General features: G+C 37.5%; 2 protein-coding genes across 2 annotated transcripts; both read right to left on the reverse strand.

The window, feature by feature from the left end:
- Nucleotides 1-4,540: 4,540 nt before the first annotated feature.
- Nucleotides 4,541-5,931, reverse strand: LOC140877703 (uncharacterized). The gene is made up of 3 exons (XM_073281257.1): nt 5,181-5,931; nt 5,009-5,090; nt 4,541-4,928 (listed from the first exon to the last, which is right to left on the reverse strand). The coding sequence occupies exons 1-3, from the start codon at nt 5,929-5,931 to the stop codon at nt 4,541-4,543; spliced, it is 1,221 nt and encodes a 406-aa protein (XP_073137358.1).
- Nucleotides 5,932-8,314: 2,383 nt separating this feature from the next.
- Nucleotides 8,315-9,860, reverse strand: LOC140877704 (uncharacterized). Its single transcript, XM_073281259.1, has 2 exons — nt 9,221-9,860; nt 8,315-8,850 (listed from the first exon to the last, which is right to left on the reverse strand). Exons 1-2 carry the CDS (start codon nt 9,858-9,860, stop codon nt 8,315-8,317), a joined length of 1,176 nt encoding a protein of 391 aa, XP_073137360.1.
- Nucleotides 9,861-17,794: the final 7,934 nt, after the last annotated feature.

Here is a 17,794-nt window from a genome sequence, read left to right on the forward strand (position 1 = left end):
GAGTATCACCTTTCAGGAAGGTGATGAGATTCGGTGTGAAAGGCAAGTTATCACCTCGTTTCATTGGGCCTTACCAGATATAGGAGAAGATCAAGGATTTTTGCTTATCATTTGGCATTACAGCCATATCTTTCCAGTATACATGATGTTTTTCATGTGTCGTTACTTCGACAGTACATAGCTGATGAATCTCATATTATTCAGCCCACTAATGTTCAGCTAGAGTCAGATCTGTCTTATGTTGAACGACCACTCCGTATCCTAGACAGGAAAGAGAAGGTTCTTCGAAACAAGACTATACCACTTGTGATGGTACAGTGGCAACGTCGAGGCATTGAAGAAGCAACTTGGGAAACCGAGAGTCGTATGCGAGCGGAATATCCTGAGTTGTTTGCTTTGTACTTTTGATTACCATGTAAAGATGTAATTACAGTTGTTGTAATAAAATATGGTTTGATATTTCATATTGATATCTTGATTTGTCTTTAGATTTTATTTCGCGGACGAAATGTCTAAAGGTGGAAAGAATGTAGTAACCCAGATTCCAGTTTAAGATAATGATATGGTAAACATGATTAAGGGTTAGTAATTAACCAATTCTGGGGCTTAATCGGACTTCAGAATCAAGAATTGGATTGTCAATATTTGAGCCAGTTCGGACGGTCCGAATAGGACTTCGGACGATCCGAACTCAGCAACTTGGGGGCTCCGAAGATGGCTTGTTGACTTCGGAGTTAAGGCAAGTTAGGACAATTCGAACAAGGATCGGACGGCCCGAACTTCACCTACGCCAAGTAGGCAGGATTACTCAGCCAATATTTTTGACAAGTGTCGGATTTAGGACACTTCAGACGGCCCGAAGTGGCGATCGGATGGTTCAAACTCGACGTGTCTCGCATGCAGGCAATGAGTTGGATCGGACGATCCGAACCCGAGTTCGGAGGGTCCGAACATGACCGGAAATTTTCCTATAAATACGGGTCTCCAGAGTTCATTTTGAATTATGAATTCTCGAGTTTCCTTCTTTAGTTATATACTATGAGTTATACACTTGAGGGCCCTATCGGTAATAGTGAGATTCAGGAATAACAAAGAAGTTGTTATAGTCATCCAGAGTCAGCAACCTCAAAGGGCTTACTACGGATGAAGGTATGGTCCGGGAATCTATTTAAGTTTTGGGAGTAATTATTAGCTTAGTTAAGGCTTATAGAACTTATGTAGTGATATAGTGAACTTTTGAATATAGGCTTGGAACCTAGGATTCTACTAGACTTGAACTAGCCTAGAGGTACGTACACATTGACTGAGATTGCCAACGAGTATACATGTTTATATGTTGCATTTATTTGGCATTATTATGTGGCATGATGTATATTTTACCGTTTTCTATATTCATATATCATGTGCATATACACGTTGAGCCTATACCTTGTTATACCTGATTATAGAGCCGCTCACCTCTATACTCGATAGTCTGTCACAGAGAGTACCGTGACGATGGGGATATGTATGTCTAATTACTCTGGTGTACTAGAAGAGTGTGGTTGCACCCAGAGGTTGATCCGTGCGGTGGCAGCACTCATGTGGCTCCGGTACTGAGCATGACTTTTCAAATGACCTTTACCACTCATCATGTTGCATGCATCATATATATACGTGTACTCATGTTTATGTACTGGGCGTTAGCGCTCACTTCCTAGTTGTTATCTTGGACACCCTATTCCATGGGGCAGGTCACAGGATGGACGGAGCTGGTAGTTCCAGGCAGGACTAGGGAGCATGAGTCTTGAGAAGTTATTTATACACCAGGATTCGTTATAGTTGTATAATGTTTACTTTTTAGTTATTTCGATTTGGTTGTATTACTACAGTATTAAGCCTGAATTTATTACTAAGCTGATATGTAAATTATGGATTATGTTCCGCACGTTTTACTCTGTTAAGCATTTTGCTTTATTAAGTTTATTGCTTGCTATTAGTTGCCAGTTAGTAGGTGATTCCATACTACAACTTTCAAGATGTCAAGCATCATGGCTAGTGTACGGAAGGTGGGTCTTGCTGTTCCAACATTGACAAGAATTTATCGAGGCCTCAACAAAATTGCTGCTTCTTCAAATCCATCTCGTGCATGTGCAACTTTTCCTACACACTTCATCTATGGTTGGCTTGCGCATTACTTTAATACTCACACCCAAGTTTTACAAGGAGCAAGTGGTCCCAAAATGGCTAGTTTTTCCGGCGAAGGGAGCGCAAAACATTATGATTCAATTGAAGCTCACAAAAGAATTAACAAATGAGATTTTGCTTCTTGGACTTGCACCATGATCACAAGGAGTAAAGACTTTTTATATCTTGATAATGGAAACACGGAGGAACTTGAGCAGAATTATTTTATTGCCATCCGTTCCGGCTATCTGTCTTTGCGCCAAGGAAGTCGCTTCTTGGTTGAACCTTATAGTCCTCACCACTTCAGTCGTCAGTTTGGATTTCATCAAATACCACCAGGGGTTCTTGTTCGAGACGTCCGCAAAGCTTCTTTGGATGAAGGGCTTTTTTTTTGGCGGTTGAGTACTCTTTCCAACTCAATGTCTAGAGTGCAATTTCCATCCATGCCCCCAAATGCGAAGAGATTCTACTCCGATGAGTATAAGAAGTGGTGGGCAATAGTTCATGGAAATTATTTGGAAGAAAACATCACAATTTTGACTATCTCGAAGCCTTGTGAAAATTTGCGATAAGGTAAAATTTGTGAGGATGAAAATGGGTTTCTCGGTGAAGACTCTCGTCCCAAAGATCATAGTGCTCGTGCAATCGAACTTTTAGAGATAAACAAGAGAAAGGACTTCCAAGATAGTGAGAGTAGCACTGAAAACCATTATTGGAAAAGGGCCAAAAGGACCTCTAATCCTTCTGAGCCAAGAGTTATTGACATTGATAGTGTAATCGGAGACCCGAGACTCATGAGAAGCTTTGTGGGAGAGGTAATTTTTTTTTAAAAAAAAATTCCTTTCTCTTTTTTTTTTTATTATCCATCAAACTCTTTTGTCATTCTTTTTTTTTTAGGTGGAGAAAGAGTTATTGAATGTTGATGATACTCATGGTTCAAAAAGGCAACCAAAAATCGATCATGAGACCAAACACATCAATTGCAGTTCTTTCAGCCGGTAAACCAATAACAAGAAGGGTTCTATTTTGGAGATTCCCAATGCAACTCCCAAGCCTGCTGCCCTTCTTGCATTTGATGGAGGGAAATTTTTATTTGATCATCAAAAGAAATTTCTTCAAAGACTGTGGGTCGACCTTTGTTAAAAGATAATGAATACTTCAATTGATTGTATCTCTCCTCTCAAAGGCGACGTGCTTTTGGTGCTTGATACCATGAAGAGTTTCCATGATTTTGATTTCTCCTTCTTGGAAAATTTGTTAGGATCATTTTTTGACAAATCTGCTCCATTTGATGAAGCCCGGTCAAAATCTTCCGAACAAACTGCCAAGGAGATTCTTGCACAACAACTGAGTGAAGCTAAAGATCGTCTTGATGCTGCCAAGACTAAGGAGAGCAATGAGGCGAGTCAAGTTCAATCTGCTCATGAGGAGTTGGAGCGCCTTACAAAGGAACTTGATGATTTGAAGAAGAGAAAGAAGAGTTTATCTGCTTCCTTAAAGAGACAACAACGATTGTTATCCAGTGCTCAAGCGGATGTTCATAAGATTGAGGAAGAAATCACTGCAATCGGAGATGTTTCCCCTTTGGATGATGGGGCCGTCGAGAATTTGAAGATGTCGATGATCCATCTTGAAATTTCCAAAGAGGACTTGAAGAAATTTAGTCTATTTGTTTAACATTTGTTTATGACTTTCATTTCTTCATATCTTTTGTAATGAACATCATTTTGAGACAACTATACATTTGTTTCTTTGATTGATATTTTTTTTATATTCTTACATTCCACTTGAAAATAAATTATTATTTCATGTGAAAAGAAAACAGGAAGTTCATGACTGTACTTAGAAAATATCTAAGTTGCCTACGTACCCAATATAGGGATCAAGTCATAACGTAGTTCAAAAATTTTATTGTTTGGGAGGGTTCCGTGCACAGTTTATACTCATGCGGGCCAGGAGTATCTATTTTTTAACCACCCTAGACTAGGTGGAGATTTAATATTTTAACCAGATAAAATTCCATAAGTGGGAGAAATACAGTTTAACCACATGAATTCACTATTGGTGGGGACATAACAATTTAACCACATGTAATACATTTGGTGGATACCGTTCACAGTTTATACTCTTGTGGGTCAAGAGTTTTTCTTTATTTTATTTTTTTTTATGCATAGTAATGCTTCAAGAATTTCCCGTTTATGGGACCAATTCTTAAACCATCTTCAGCCACCAGTTTGTATGCACCATTAGTATAAACCTCTTTGACAACATACGGGCCATCCCATTTTGATGTAAACTTGTTTCCGGTTCGATGGGTTGTGATGATGGGTCTTCTCACTGCGAGTACTAAATCACCGACTTGAAATGAGCGCGATCACACTTTTTTGTTGAAAGCTCTAGAGAGACGAGCTTGGTAACACTCAAGTCTTTGTTGCGCTTCCAGTCTTTTCTCATCGAGAGCTTCAAACTCCTCGAGGCGCAAACGTGCATTTTCTTCTTCTGTCAAGCCTTCTTGTATAGTTATCCTTAGTGATGGAATTTGTTGCTCGAGTGGCACGACGACTTCCACACCATACACCAATGCATAATGAGTTGCTTGAGTAGGCGTTTTGTAAGTGGTTCTATATGCCCATAGAGCCTCTCCAATCCTTTCATGCCAGTCTTTCTTTGATTTTGCAATTATCTTTTTCATGAGATTACACAAGGTTTTGTTGAAAGCTTCGGCCAAACCATTAGCAACAGCATAGTACATAGAAGACTTTCTTTTCTTAAAGCCAACTTTTCACAGAGTTTATCAATCAAAGCGTTGCAAAAAGGTTTTCCATTATCTGTGATCACGTACCGAGGAATCCCATATCGATATATAATGTGGGTGCGAATAAAATCAGAAACATTTTCCTTCTTCATTTCTTTGAGAGCTACCGCTTCAGCCCATTTAGAAAAGTAGTTAGTTGCAGCCAAGATATACAAATGTCCACTTGAAGATTAAGTTAGCGATCAAACTACGTCTAAACCCCACACGTCAAATGGCCAAGAGGCTACTGTAGGATGCAACACATCGGGCGGTTGGTGAATGAAATTTGCATGGTACTGACAAGCTTGACACATTTGTGCATAATCCATGCAATCTTTCACCATTTTTGGCCAATAATAGCCCATTCTTTTAATCTGGAAATGTAGCTTTGGGCCTGATTGATGGGCTCCGCAAATTCCAGAATGAGCTTCTTCCATTGCTCGGGTGGTTTCTTCATCCCCTAAACATCGTAAGAAAACTTCATCAAATGAGAGCCTATATAAGGTATCTTTGTAGTAGATGAAACGTGCTGCGTGTCTTCGAATGTCTACCCTTTGACGCAGAACATTTGGCAACTTTTCATACTTAAAGTAATCAACAAATGCTTGACGCCAATCTTCTTTCTCAATTTCGAATACTTCGACAGTGTAATTATCATCTTCTTTTTCTTCATCACTCTCATCCTCAAAAAATGGCGGTACTACCCAATTTTTACATATTGGCACACGAGCTTCGTTGTTTAGCATGGAAATTGTAGAAGCAAGTTTGGCTAGTGCATCAGCTTGTTTATTGTCTTTTCTCAGCACATGCTCAATCTCCACATCACCGAGCCACCCCATAAGCTTCCTAGCATAATTATGATATGGGAGTAATTCAGGCTTTCTGACTTCATATGATCCGAGTAACTGATTAATCACCAGAGCCGAATCCCCATATACTTGAAGATGAAATTGCTTTAGATCGGCCGTCATTTCTAGTCCAAGGATTAGAGATTGATATTCAGCAACATTATTGGAGCAATTTTGAGTCAAGGTTAATGAGTATGGAAACACTTCCCCGTCAGATGTCACAAATATAACTCCAGCACCGGCTCCTTCCTTATTGGAAGCTCCATCAAAATATATTTTCCATGGAGGTATAATTTCAATTACAAGAACATTTTCATCAGGAAATTAATTAGATAGCTCCCAATCAGCAGGGATTGGGTGTTCAGCTAAAAAGTCAGCTAATGCTTGCCCTTTGACAGCCTTCTGAGGAACATATATAATTTCAAATTGCTGCAATTGGAGATACCATCATGCAAGCCTATCGGAAAGAACCGGTCTTGACATCACATATTTTAGCGGGTTTGCTTTTGAGACAAGCCAAACAGTGTGGGCTTGGAAGTAGTGTTTTAGCTTCTGAATGACAAATATGAGGGCTAGGCATAACTTCTATATTGGTGAGTAGTTCAATTCATTTGGAGTCATCATTCTACTCAAATAGTATAGTGCAGTTTCCTTCCCATCCTCATTATCTTGAGCTAATAAAGCTCCAACAGAATGCTCTTGAGCAATGATATAGAGGGTTAATGGGGGTCCATGCACCGGGGAGGCCAACACAGGAGGCTTCATCAAATAATCCTTAATACTCTCAAAAGCATTCTTGCAAGATTCATCCCACTTAAATGGAACTCCTTTTTTTGTGATGCGGCTAAATGGTTGACAACGCCCATCCAAATTTGAGATAAATCTCCTGATATATGCCAATTTTCCTTGCAAACTTTTCAGCTCGTGGATATTTTGAGGTCCAGACATTTTTAAAATTGCATCAATTTTGGCTTGCTCAATTTCAATCCCTCGATGTCGGACAATAAATCCAAGGAATTTTCCTAGTGTGACACCGAATGCGCATTTCAAAGGATTCATCTTTAGTTGGTACTTTCTTAGGCGCTCAAAAATTCTTCTTAAATCTTCCAAATGGTTATTTCTCCATTTGTATTTAACAACCACATCATCAACATAGAATTCAACATTTTTGTGTTACATGTCGTCAAAAATATTCTGCATTGCCCTTTGATAAGTGGCACCAGCATTATTTAATCCAAATGGCATTACTTTGTAGCAATATATACCCTTTGGTGTGCGAAATGTAGTTAACTCTTCATCTTCTGGCGCCATGAGAATTTGATTATATCTAGAAGATCCATCCATGAAAGAAAATGCTTTGTGACCCATTGTGGCATCAATCATGAGTTCAGTGATAGGTAATGGAAAGTCATCTTTTGGGCATGCATCATTCAGATCTCGAAAGTCAACACAAACCTGAATTTGTCCATTCTTTTTCTTTACAGGAACTATGCTAGATATCCATGTAGGATACTTGACTTCACGGATGAATCCAACCTCAATGATTTTGTTAATATCATTTTCGATTGGAGGGATTAACTCAGGGCGGAACCTTCGTTGAGCTTGCTTTATAGGTTGAGCTCTCTTTTTAACAGCTAAGTGATAGACATCCACTTTTGGATCCAGCCCAGGCATTTCTTTGTATGACCATGCAAATATATCTTTAAACTCATGCAGTAGCTCGATGTATGCTTCCTCTTCATTGATGGACAATAGGGAACTGAGGTAGATTGGTCTCGGGTTATCATCGTCGCCTAGATTAATCTCTTTCAGTTCATCAACAGTGGCTTTTACCCCTTCTTCAAGTTCAAGAGGGGCGATTTCAGAATCTTCCTCTGATGTAGTTTCTTCTTCATTTAAAGTGATGTGACAGGAAGCAACACTTTCTGTATCATCCTCATCTTTTTGAGTTTGAGTTTAAACCACTATTTGCATCTTAGCCTTTAGGATCTTATCGCATGATATAATCAATGTGGTGCATCGCTTCATGCGGGATGGAATCCAACTTCGCAATATTTTTGGGGTTTGCTGATTATGCGCCTCTCACGAATGCTTGGGAAAGTTCAATCTTTGTCAATTCCTTTCCTTTTTACGCCGGCCCAGCCTATCAAAGATAGACACTCGTTGATCTTTTTTGTTTTGTTCGTCAAGAACGGTGTTTGACGAGTATTCATCTTCATCAATATAGATAAGTCTGACTCTTTTGATGGCAATGCGGATGGGACTTTGTGGAATGAACCCAAGGCCTGGTCGAGTTTTTTGAACAGTATGCGCATTTTCTTCAAAAGCCGATTTGGCAATTAGTCCGCGCGCTTGTTTGTTAGAAATTTCTGAGGGGAGTTTACCCAAGGTGAGGTTTTCATTTGGGTTGTATCCGGAAATTAGTACTTTCTTCATCATCCTGTCTTTCGGGTTCCCGATGAGGTGAACACTCTTCGATTCTTGATGTCTTCTCATTCTAAAAGTACTACTTGGCATCGGAAAAGTGTGACTTGGACTCGATAAATGGTTTATCATCTCCAATTACTTTTCTTACCACCCCGTCTTGACAGTATTTAAAACATTGATTCCATGTATAAGGAACTACCCCATTTTCATGAAGCCATGGTCGACCAAGCAACATGTTGTATGATTTCCTGGAGTCTATGACATGAAAGAATGCACTTGAGGTCATGTCACCCATTATTAGTTCTAATCTTATGGCCCCAAGAGCCCTTTGTCCTCCTTGATTAAATCCTTGGATCACCGGGCGACTATTTGCAAGTTCTTCTGTGGCAATATTCAACTCTTTCATCGTGCGCAAAGGCATAATATTAACTGCAGAGCCTTCATCAATTAATATCCTATTCACCTTTCGCTCGCGACTATAGCCCGTGATGAATAAAGGCCAATTGTGAAAGTCAAAACCAAACGGTAGATCTTCATCAGTGAATGCTGAGGTCGCCGCACAATCTTTCTTATTTTCAGACTGACCAATCTGGTTGCAGAGACTTCCTTGCAAACCTGATACATAGCATGATGCACCATCATGGTTATGTATTTCGATTTAATTGGCATTCACATTATCCTCTTCAAGTAATATTTTTCCTTGGCGAGCCAACTGCATGATTTTATCCTTGAATATGAAGCAGTCATGAATAGTATGCCCGATCAACAAATGATATTTGCAATATTTTGGGCTATCCACTCGTGTAGCTTCTTCAGGTCGCTTCAATTCTAGTAATTCAATCAAGTTTGTTTTGACCAAATCATCAAATATCCCCGATACATCAGAGTTGAGAAAAGGGTACTGTTTTGATTGCATCTCCTTTAAACTCAACTTTTTTTCGCTCTCTTTCCTGATATATTTCTTTCTTTCCATTGCTTTTATCACTTATATTTGCCTTGACTTTGACAGATGTGGCATTAACTGTCATCGGTTCTTTTGTCGGGGACTTTGTGAAAGGCTTGCATCCTTTCTTGAAGCCTTCCTTTTCTTTTGCTTTATGAGATTTAGGAGCTGGAGGTCCCTCTGCTCCACTTGTAGCCATACTCAATTCCATGTCATGAGCACAAGTAGCTAGATCCTCTAATGTCTTTGGCTGGATTCCTTGAAGGATGTATCGAAGCCCCCAATGCATACCTTGGATGCACATCTCAATGGCGGAAGATTCCGACAATCGATCTTTGTACTTAAGACTCAAATTTCTCCAACGATTGATATAGACAATGACAGGCTCTTCTTTCCACTGTCGTGAGTTTGTCAGCTCGATCATGCTAACTATTCGTCGAGTACTGTAGAAGAGATTGAGAAATTCTTGTTCTAGTTGATTCCAACTATTAATCGAGCATGGCTCTAGATCAGTGTACCAATCAAATGCATTCCCCTTTAGTGAACGAACAAATTGTTTGACTAGATAATCTCCATATTTCCCCGCATTATTACATGTCTCGATGAAATGAGCCACATGTTGTTTTGGGTTTCCCTTGCCATCGAACTGTTGAAACTTTGGAGGCTGGTAACCAGTGGGCATCCTTAAGTCATCGATCTTTTGCGAGTAAGGCTTGGCATATGTGAGAGATGACTTGGAGCTTCAGTCAAGTTTTTCTTTGATAGTACCCATGGTGAAGTTTTTAACTGGTCTACATGAACTGACCCATCAGGAGAAAAATGTAAATCTTTAGTATGTTCCTTTCCCTTTTTCTTCAACAATGACTCAGTTTCACCATTTGTTTCACCTTGTTTGTCCATGTGACTTGCATCAGTATTGTCTATCTTGTCCATCAACTTCATAATTTGGGAGTCTTGTTCTTGAAAATGTATCGAGAGTCCCTCAATTGCATTTGTTAGATTTGCTATTTGATCTTCTAAATTTGAGGCATTTGTCACCATCACGGGTGCTATGTGCGAGCTTTGATGGGTTTCTAAGAAACGAGCTTGCTCAGAAGATTCTTGTAATTTCTTCGACATACTTATTGTGACGACTCCAAGACTTTCAGTTGACTTCTTAGTAGAAACCTTTATGTTGGAGATCTTTTTATTGGTGGACATGATGACTTAAAACTTTTGGCGAAGAGAAAATATGAAGGGTAGAGACCGTCCCACTGGGCGTGCCAAAATTTGTAGCTCAAATTCTTTATTTCTTAAAATTAAGAAATAAAAAATTGATACAAAGTGAATTAAATAAAGATTAGTGAATGCAATCTTTAGATAATCCCTTGATTCTACTCTTCTATGATAATTTCTTGTGAAATGTCAATTTCTTGGGTGTTTGATCTTCTTGGAAGATGATTTGATATATTGATAACGTTAATTCGATGGGTTCACACTTTATTATAGAATTAACCTTCAAAATTTGAGAAGAACGCGATGAATGCTTTGAATCGCGCCTTGAATTTTGTTGATCTTGAATTAGGTGAAGAACAAAATCTTCTTGAATTTGAATGTATTTAAATATGTTGAAGAATAACGCAATCAATTCCTTGAATCACGCCTTGATCTTCTTGAATTTGATGAATTTGACGAAGAACGCCTTGAATTTCGCCTTGATCTTCGTTGATTTATTTGAGCTTCTTGAAGATAACTTGAGAGAGAAATCTTGAATTCTTCTACTCTTTTTCTTCAGTCTTCTCTGTATTGTGTCTTTTTTTTCTTGGTCATTTGCCCCTATTTATAGCTGAAGGATGCAGATTCCTTCCATTTCCATTTGATGAGGTGTCGCAATTTGATTGGCTCCTCATTTTTCATTTGTCTTCTATTAATCATAATATTTGATTTTAAATATTAAAAATATTAGTATTCTCTTCCATTTGATTCAAGATTTGATTTGAAATACTAAAAATATTAGTATTTCGTTCCATTTATTGCAAGATATGATCTTGATTTAAAAATATTGATTTGATCACACAATATATTAAATATCAATTTAATTAACTATTTATTTTTTTTAGGAATTTAATTTCCAATAAATAAATAGTCAATTATTTTTTATTGATATTTCATATATATACTTCTTTTGGTATTTTTCATAAATTTAGGCTAGAAAAATTTAATTGTCTACAAGGGTATTCTTGAAGATTTCTCCGTTCAGAGGTACAGTGAAATTTGGCAAGAGAGGGAAGTTGTCTCGGAGATTTATCGGGCTTTATGAGATTCTTGAGAAGATAGACGATCTTGCCTATAGACTTGCACTTCCTCCATCTCTTTTTGGCATTCACGACGTTTTTCATGTCTCTATGCTACAAAAATATCAACCTGATGCATCTCATATTCTTCAACCTGATGAAGCAGAACTTGTCGAGACTCTGAGTTATTTTGAACAGCCAATATAAATTCTTGATCACAAAGAAAAGCAACTCAGAAACAAGACTATTCCATTGGTTAAAGTCCAGTGGAGTCGACATGGAGTTGAAGAAGCTACTTGGGAATTTGAAGCATATATGAGACAGCGTTTTCCAGAGCTATTTCACTGAGGCGAGTTCTTATTCAGTTTTTCTTTTATTTCATTATCTTATATGTGTACAGATTGCATGCGATTTCGAGGACGAAATCATGTCTTAGAGGGGGAGAATTGTAAGCCCGAGATTATTTAATTTTAATTCAAAAATATTTAATTTGAGAATTTTGGAGTTTAGATTTAAATTATAATATTCTTAAATTATTTAGGATTGAAATTGAATTAACAATATTGACCGAAAACGATTTGTAAATAATGAATAATTGAGGGGCCAAAGTGAAAATCTGGGATTTTTAGTGGGACACTTGTTACATATATGTGTTTATACGTGTATATTGCATAATGCATCAGAAACTTCATCTTAAGAAATCGAGACTTCATCTTCTTCCTTGAAATTGGATTTTCAAACTTTGATTCAAGAATATTCGGCCGTCCGATTTCAAAACCGAGCCTAATTTTGGAATCCTTGCAAGAAGAGTTATCTATTGATGTAAGTATTGATGAGATTCAGTAGGTTTCAAAATCATGTATGTGCAGAACTCATAATTTGATTATGGTTATATGTTCTTGAAATTATATGTATTGCGGTATCGAAATCGGATCGAAGAACGGACAACGTATGCATTTGATATGATTATTCCAGCTTTATTCGAAACCTAGGCCTACTGATATGCTGATATTGTGATAATATTGAGCTGATATGAGATGTATTTGAGTTGTATTTGATTGTTAGAATTGATAGATTTCAGTTTTGGTTACCGATTTTTAACCGTTACGCCACCGGTTCAAAAATTGATTCCGTTTCGAGTCTTGTTGATTGAGCTGAACATGATATGAGTTCGTTTCTTATGTTTCTTGCCTGTGATAACTTCCTTTCATATAGGTATTGAAGCTTGACGACTCGACATTTTAGATTTGAATCGATAGAAGATTGATCAAGGTTTGAAGTCACTTTTACCTTGACGATTGAGTTGTGAGTTAAGCATATTTTTATATGCATTTCTTATTGTAGATTTTCCAAACTTGGAACTTCTAAGAATCAACATAAAAGGTATAAGTGTATATTGATCAAGTTGGGATAGAACACTCGAGATAGATATGATTCTCGAGTTCCCAATCTAAATCGCATACATAGATGTTTATGTGCTCTTACTTGCTATACATGTTTTTGTGGTTGAAATGTTAATTGTTGCTTGATTTGAACATTTTACATTTATTGATTATAGCATGATGCATCAGCTTTTGTATACATTCATCTTGAGCCAAAAACCAAGAAAGCATAGACGGTCGAACAGCCTAAATTGCAAAAGACATTTGGAGGGCTATAGTTGGGTAGCACGGAATGCAGATTTACTTCCAGAGCAAGATGACTCACTATAGTTGCAACAAATTCAGGGGATTGAGATACTTGACACCACCTCGATTGGTAGAGTTGGTGGTTTGCTAGAGATTTTATTCCCCGGGATCCCAAGAACCGAGATTTCTTTGATAGAAGATTGATAGCCATGATTCATACATACATTGAATTTATCTTTATTTAGATTGCATGTATGTTGTTTATACAGGGAATTATATTCTCACCGGAGTTATCCGGCTGTTTATTTGTTTTGTATGTGTGCATAGAAACAGGTGGGGTATGAGCTGGTCAGAATCGACATGGGTAGCTCGAGTTAGAGTCTTAGCTCTAGGACTCGGGTTTATGTTAGAAAGATGACATGTATTATATAAGTTTGACAAACATGTTAGAAAACAAGAAACTTTGTTTATGTTTACTCGTCGAGTACTCGTTTATGTTTGAGATTTCATGTATTCTAGATGATTAGAATGATGTTTGAATGCATGTATATTATTTAGTAGTTCGATGAAGATTGCGAATATGTTTATGTCATTTTCCAGATTTGCATCCTTTGAAATTCTGATTTTTTTGTAGGGCATGGACCCTGTACATGCCTCCGTGAATGGGTTCGTGTAGCAAGGCACGGACACCATGCATACATCCGTGCCAGGGTCCGTGTGACTTCGAGTCGAGGCAAAAACTTTGAAATTTTGAAATGTAATGCACGGACCTAGGCACGGAGGGAGCACGGAGTCCGTGTAGAAAACAAAAACTTGATGTTTTAGTGTTATTGATTCACACGGACCCGGACACGGAGGTGGCACAGAGTCTGTGTACTTTTCAGCCTTAGAAATTTGGCTACAGGTTCATGCACGAACCTGTGCACGGAGTCCGTGTATTTTTTTTAAAACAATTATGCTTTAAGTATTTTGTATCAAGTTTGATTCAATCATGTTTATGTATTAATTGTATTTCTGGACCGAACAATCTTCCCCTTTTTTATGATCAAAAAACTTAGATAAAAAATATGAACATTGAAATTCAAGTAATGCAAAAATCATATTTTTATCTAATATATTTCTCCCTCTTTTTGTGATAATCAAAAAGGTTCAAAATAAACAAAACTATTATAGCTCCCCCTAAATGTTTGAATAAATAAAGTTTGCGAAAATAAAGGGATAAATCTACTACGTTCAACTCAATTTTTCATACTAGCTCCCCCTTGCTAAATACCATTTCATGATTTCAAAAACATGAATGTAATGCACAAGTAAATTAGTCTCAACTTGATTAAACAACAAATAAAGCGAGATATATAACTAACACAAATAAATCAAGTTGTCAATTAGCAAGCTTCATCAAGATTAGACCAAATTAGCTCAAACTAGAAAGCAACTCAAAATTAAGATTGACATGCCAACTGAAATATTCATGAAGCATTTAAGCATCCCTATATAATATTTAAGCACAACCACTGATGTAATGGAAATGACTAGACATTTTCAATTTCAAGACATGCTAGCATAGGTAGAATATCATGTTGGCAATCAAACTCAAAAGCTCACGTAAAGATAATTTTAGAACGAGTTTAACAAGTTTTCTTGACAATGTATAACTGTGATTCGAGATAATAAGTCCTTTTTATTGATGAGTGGAACATCCTTGAGCTTCTTGATAAAAACATCAACTTTTTTCTATGCCCTATTTTCTGCCGCAGCAAACATGGTCTTTTTTAACCAATAAACTGCTTCTTCTTGTGCAAAACCAGGCTGAAAATTTTATACCGCTGCAATCCTCTACAAGTCTAGTTTGCAATGCAAAACTCATTTTGTCATTTGGACACTCGAGCAAGGAGTTATGCCATTTTTCCCAAGGTCGCTGCAAGTTGCCATAAATTCTCAACTCTGCATGTATATGTTAGAATATCTCAAAAATGAAATGTTTAAGATAAAATCAGTTTCAAAATGCTCTTTCAAGAACAACCCTCTCTGATACTAATTGATAGGATCAGTTAGGTGGAAGAAAACACAAGTTTAAAAATATTTTGCGCTACAATAGCTCGTTCTTGAAATGTTCGAATACGAACCATGTAACGCCCCGAATTTATCTTAATTGACTTTATTTGAGATAATCAGAGTTTACAGAGTTCAAGAGCCGACTTGATTTTGATCAGGGTCTATTTTGAAAATTTTGGAAATTTCAGGGACGAAAGTGCAAAAATGGGATTTGTTAGATATTTAAGAGGGTTTTGACTCTTCTTCCTCCCCCATTCTCCTCCTCCATCGCCTCTCCCTCCATTGAAGACTCCCCAACGTGACTTCAAGCTTTGGGATTTCAGTCCGAGTTCGATCCGTCCGTTAGAATTTATTTCTGAAGGCAGATTAGCGATCACTGCAGTGAGAGCTTTGTTCTATAGTAAGTTTTTCTTCCATCAGATAGACTTCTATTTTTGGATATCGTTAGAATTGATTGAGTTTCGAGTATGTTGTTCCTGGAAGAGTTCTGATCGTTTATTGTCTGTCGGTTTCGAAATAGAGCGTCGTTCGGATTTGTTATGATTTTTGGAAGATTATTCGAAAGTTTGAGTTTTGTGATTTGTTGGAATAAGATTGTTATGGTTGAATGTTGGTTGATTTGAGTTTATTGGATTGATATTATGTTCTTTACGTTTTCGGTTTGATCAGAATCTTGTCGTTATGCCGCCGGTTTGAGTTTTTGGGCTATAGTTTGGTTTGAATTGATTTGAGCCGTTTTCAGTTGTGTTTGAATGTCGATAGTGATCTCGGGCCTTCATTACTTTATTTTGCAGATTCTTTTAAAGGCCGTTGAGTTGCGAGGTCGCAGGAGTTGTATCGTTTTAGAGATTGTAGCCGGTAGAGTATCGATTCTCTTATTATCGACTAGGAAGTTTGATTGAATCTTAAATGAGTATATTGTTGTTGTTTCCAGGTTGGAGCATCAACGTTTGGAAGAGGTATAAGATGACTTAGACTGAAATGGAACGAGTGACTCGAATCCGACTTGATTCGAGTGTTCCTAATAAATCACATACTTGCATGTTAATTGAATTACTTGAATTTATTGAATGAGTTATGTTTTGCATTACATTCATCTTGAGCCAAGAATCCTTGTTTTTAGCGGGCAGGACAGCCCTTTTATGTTAGACATTTTGGGGGCTTTTAAGCGAGTGGCTTAGGTGTAGAGGTTTTCCTAGTGTCAGCATACTCCTTATAGTCGCACCAAAGTCTAGAGGATAGAGATACGTAGCACCACCTCGATCGGGAGAGTCGGTGAGTTGTTTACGTGATCTCATCCTCGGGATCCCAAAAGCAGAGCATCAATTTCTTGATTATCCGGACTTGATAATCCCAGAGTTTTAAGACATGAATTTCATTTTGATTTCTCTTGGAATTGCATGGTTGATATTTGAATATTTGGAAATGGATGTATTTCGTTTTGAGATGCTTATCTGATATTGCATGTTAGTCTCTTTTACTGGGAGTGTTATTCTCACCGGATTATCCGGCTGTTGTCTTGTCTTTGTATGTGTGCTTGGAGACAGGTGGGGCAGGACCGAGTCAGAGATCGCATGGCTAGGTGGTCGAGTTGATAGAGTGAGGCCTTGTTGTTGTAAAATATAGGACTTAGATTGTATTCGAACTCGTTATGTTTTGTATTGAATAAGCTAGACTGATGCATGTTCTACTATTTTGTGACTGTATGAACCCTAGAACTACCTTGTATTGTTTAAATTGGGTTTTGATGTTGAGTTAAGAACTATATTATCGTACATGCTATTGAATCTTGAACTTGTTTTGATTTCGTCGAACTTTGGAAATTAGCGAATCTTGTTGTTTTCGACTCATTTGATGTTATTCGAACTCCTTGTTATTGTAGTTTTTTGATTGAGGTATCGAGATGGAACCGTTGCGGGTTTTAAATATTTATTTTTATCTTGAGAGGCCAGAGGGCGCACCCGTGCCAAAACCTCCAAAAAGTTGGTTCGCCCAGGGTGCACCCATGCCCAAACCGCCAGTGTGGTGGTTTTGCCAGAGCGCACCCGCAATGCACTATTCAAAAAAAAAATTCCTTGTTAAATCTTGGATCTTGTTTGCTTGTAATTGTTTTTCCCGAGATTAGATGTTTAGAATCGAGGTCTCACAAACCGAGCACCAATAAATTATATCAAGTTTGGTTACAAAACCAAATGGAAAATACTCGAAATCATCCATCTAAAAACTGATTAAGCATTTGAAAAATCATTTCAAAATATTACAAGTTAAGATAGTAAAAACATTTTGGTTGAAAGCATTTTATCAAACACTTTGCATGCAATATTTTGGTACTTTAAAGAACATATAAAATGCTTCAACAAATCACCCAAAAACAGTAGCAATAAGTAAATGCGATAAATTAAAGGGACAAGAATTTTTTTATAGATGTTCGAAGCTCAATCTCCTATGTCACCCCTTCTTCCTCCTCGGAAGGATCCACTAGAAGACTTTGTCTATTAAGACGTCATGTAATACACCTACTCCAACTTTAGGACTAACCCACTTCCTAAATCGAAACTCCTAGATTCACGCTCGATTGTAGGCCGCAACCTCACAATGTGCATAATGTTTAACATCTTTATGTCAAGACTTACAAACACAATCTTTAACGCTTTTGTACT

Source organism: Henckelia pumila, chromosome 2 (genome assembly GCF_033568475.1).
Source record: "Henckelia pumila isolate YLH828 chromosome 2, ASM3356847v2, whole genome shotgun sequence".
In the NCBI taxonomy this organism is placed as follows: Eukaryota; Viridiplantae; Streptophyta; class Magnoliopsida; order Lamiales; family Gesneriaceae; genus Henckelia; species Henckelia pumila.

Bases quoted from the DNA above. Each gene is read 5' to 3' on its own strand.
- LOC140877703 (XM_073281257.1), bottom strand. From the start codon at position 5,931: ATGACGGCCGATCTAAAGCAATTTCATCTTCAAGTATATGGGGATTCG. The intron at 5,091-5,180 runs GTTTAGACGTAG...AATGGGCTGAAG, and splicing joins TTGGCCATTTGACGTGTGGG to CGGTAGCTCTCAAAGAAATG. The intron at 4,929-5,008 runs GTACGTGATCAC...CTTTAAGAAAAG, and splicing joins TATCGATATGGGATTCCTCG to AAAGTCTTCTATGTACTATG.
- LOC140877704 (XM_073281259.1), bottom strand. From the start codon at position 9,860: ATGCCCACTGGTTACCAGCCTCCAAAGTTTCAACAGTTCGATGGCAAG. The intron at 8,851-9,220 runs GTGATAAAAGCA...GCTATGTATCAG, and splicing joins CAAAGTCAAGGCAAATATAA to GTTTGCAAGGAAGTCTCTGC.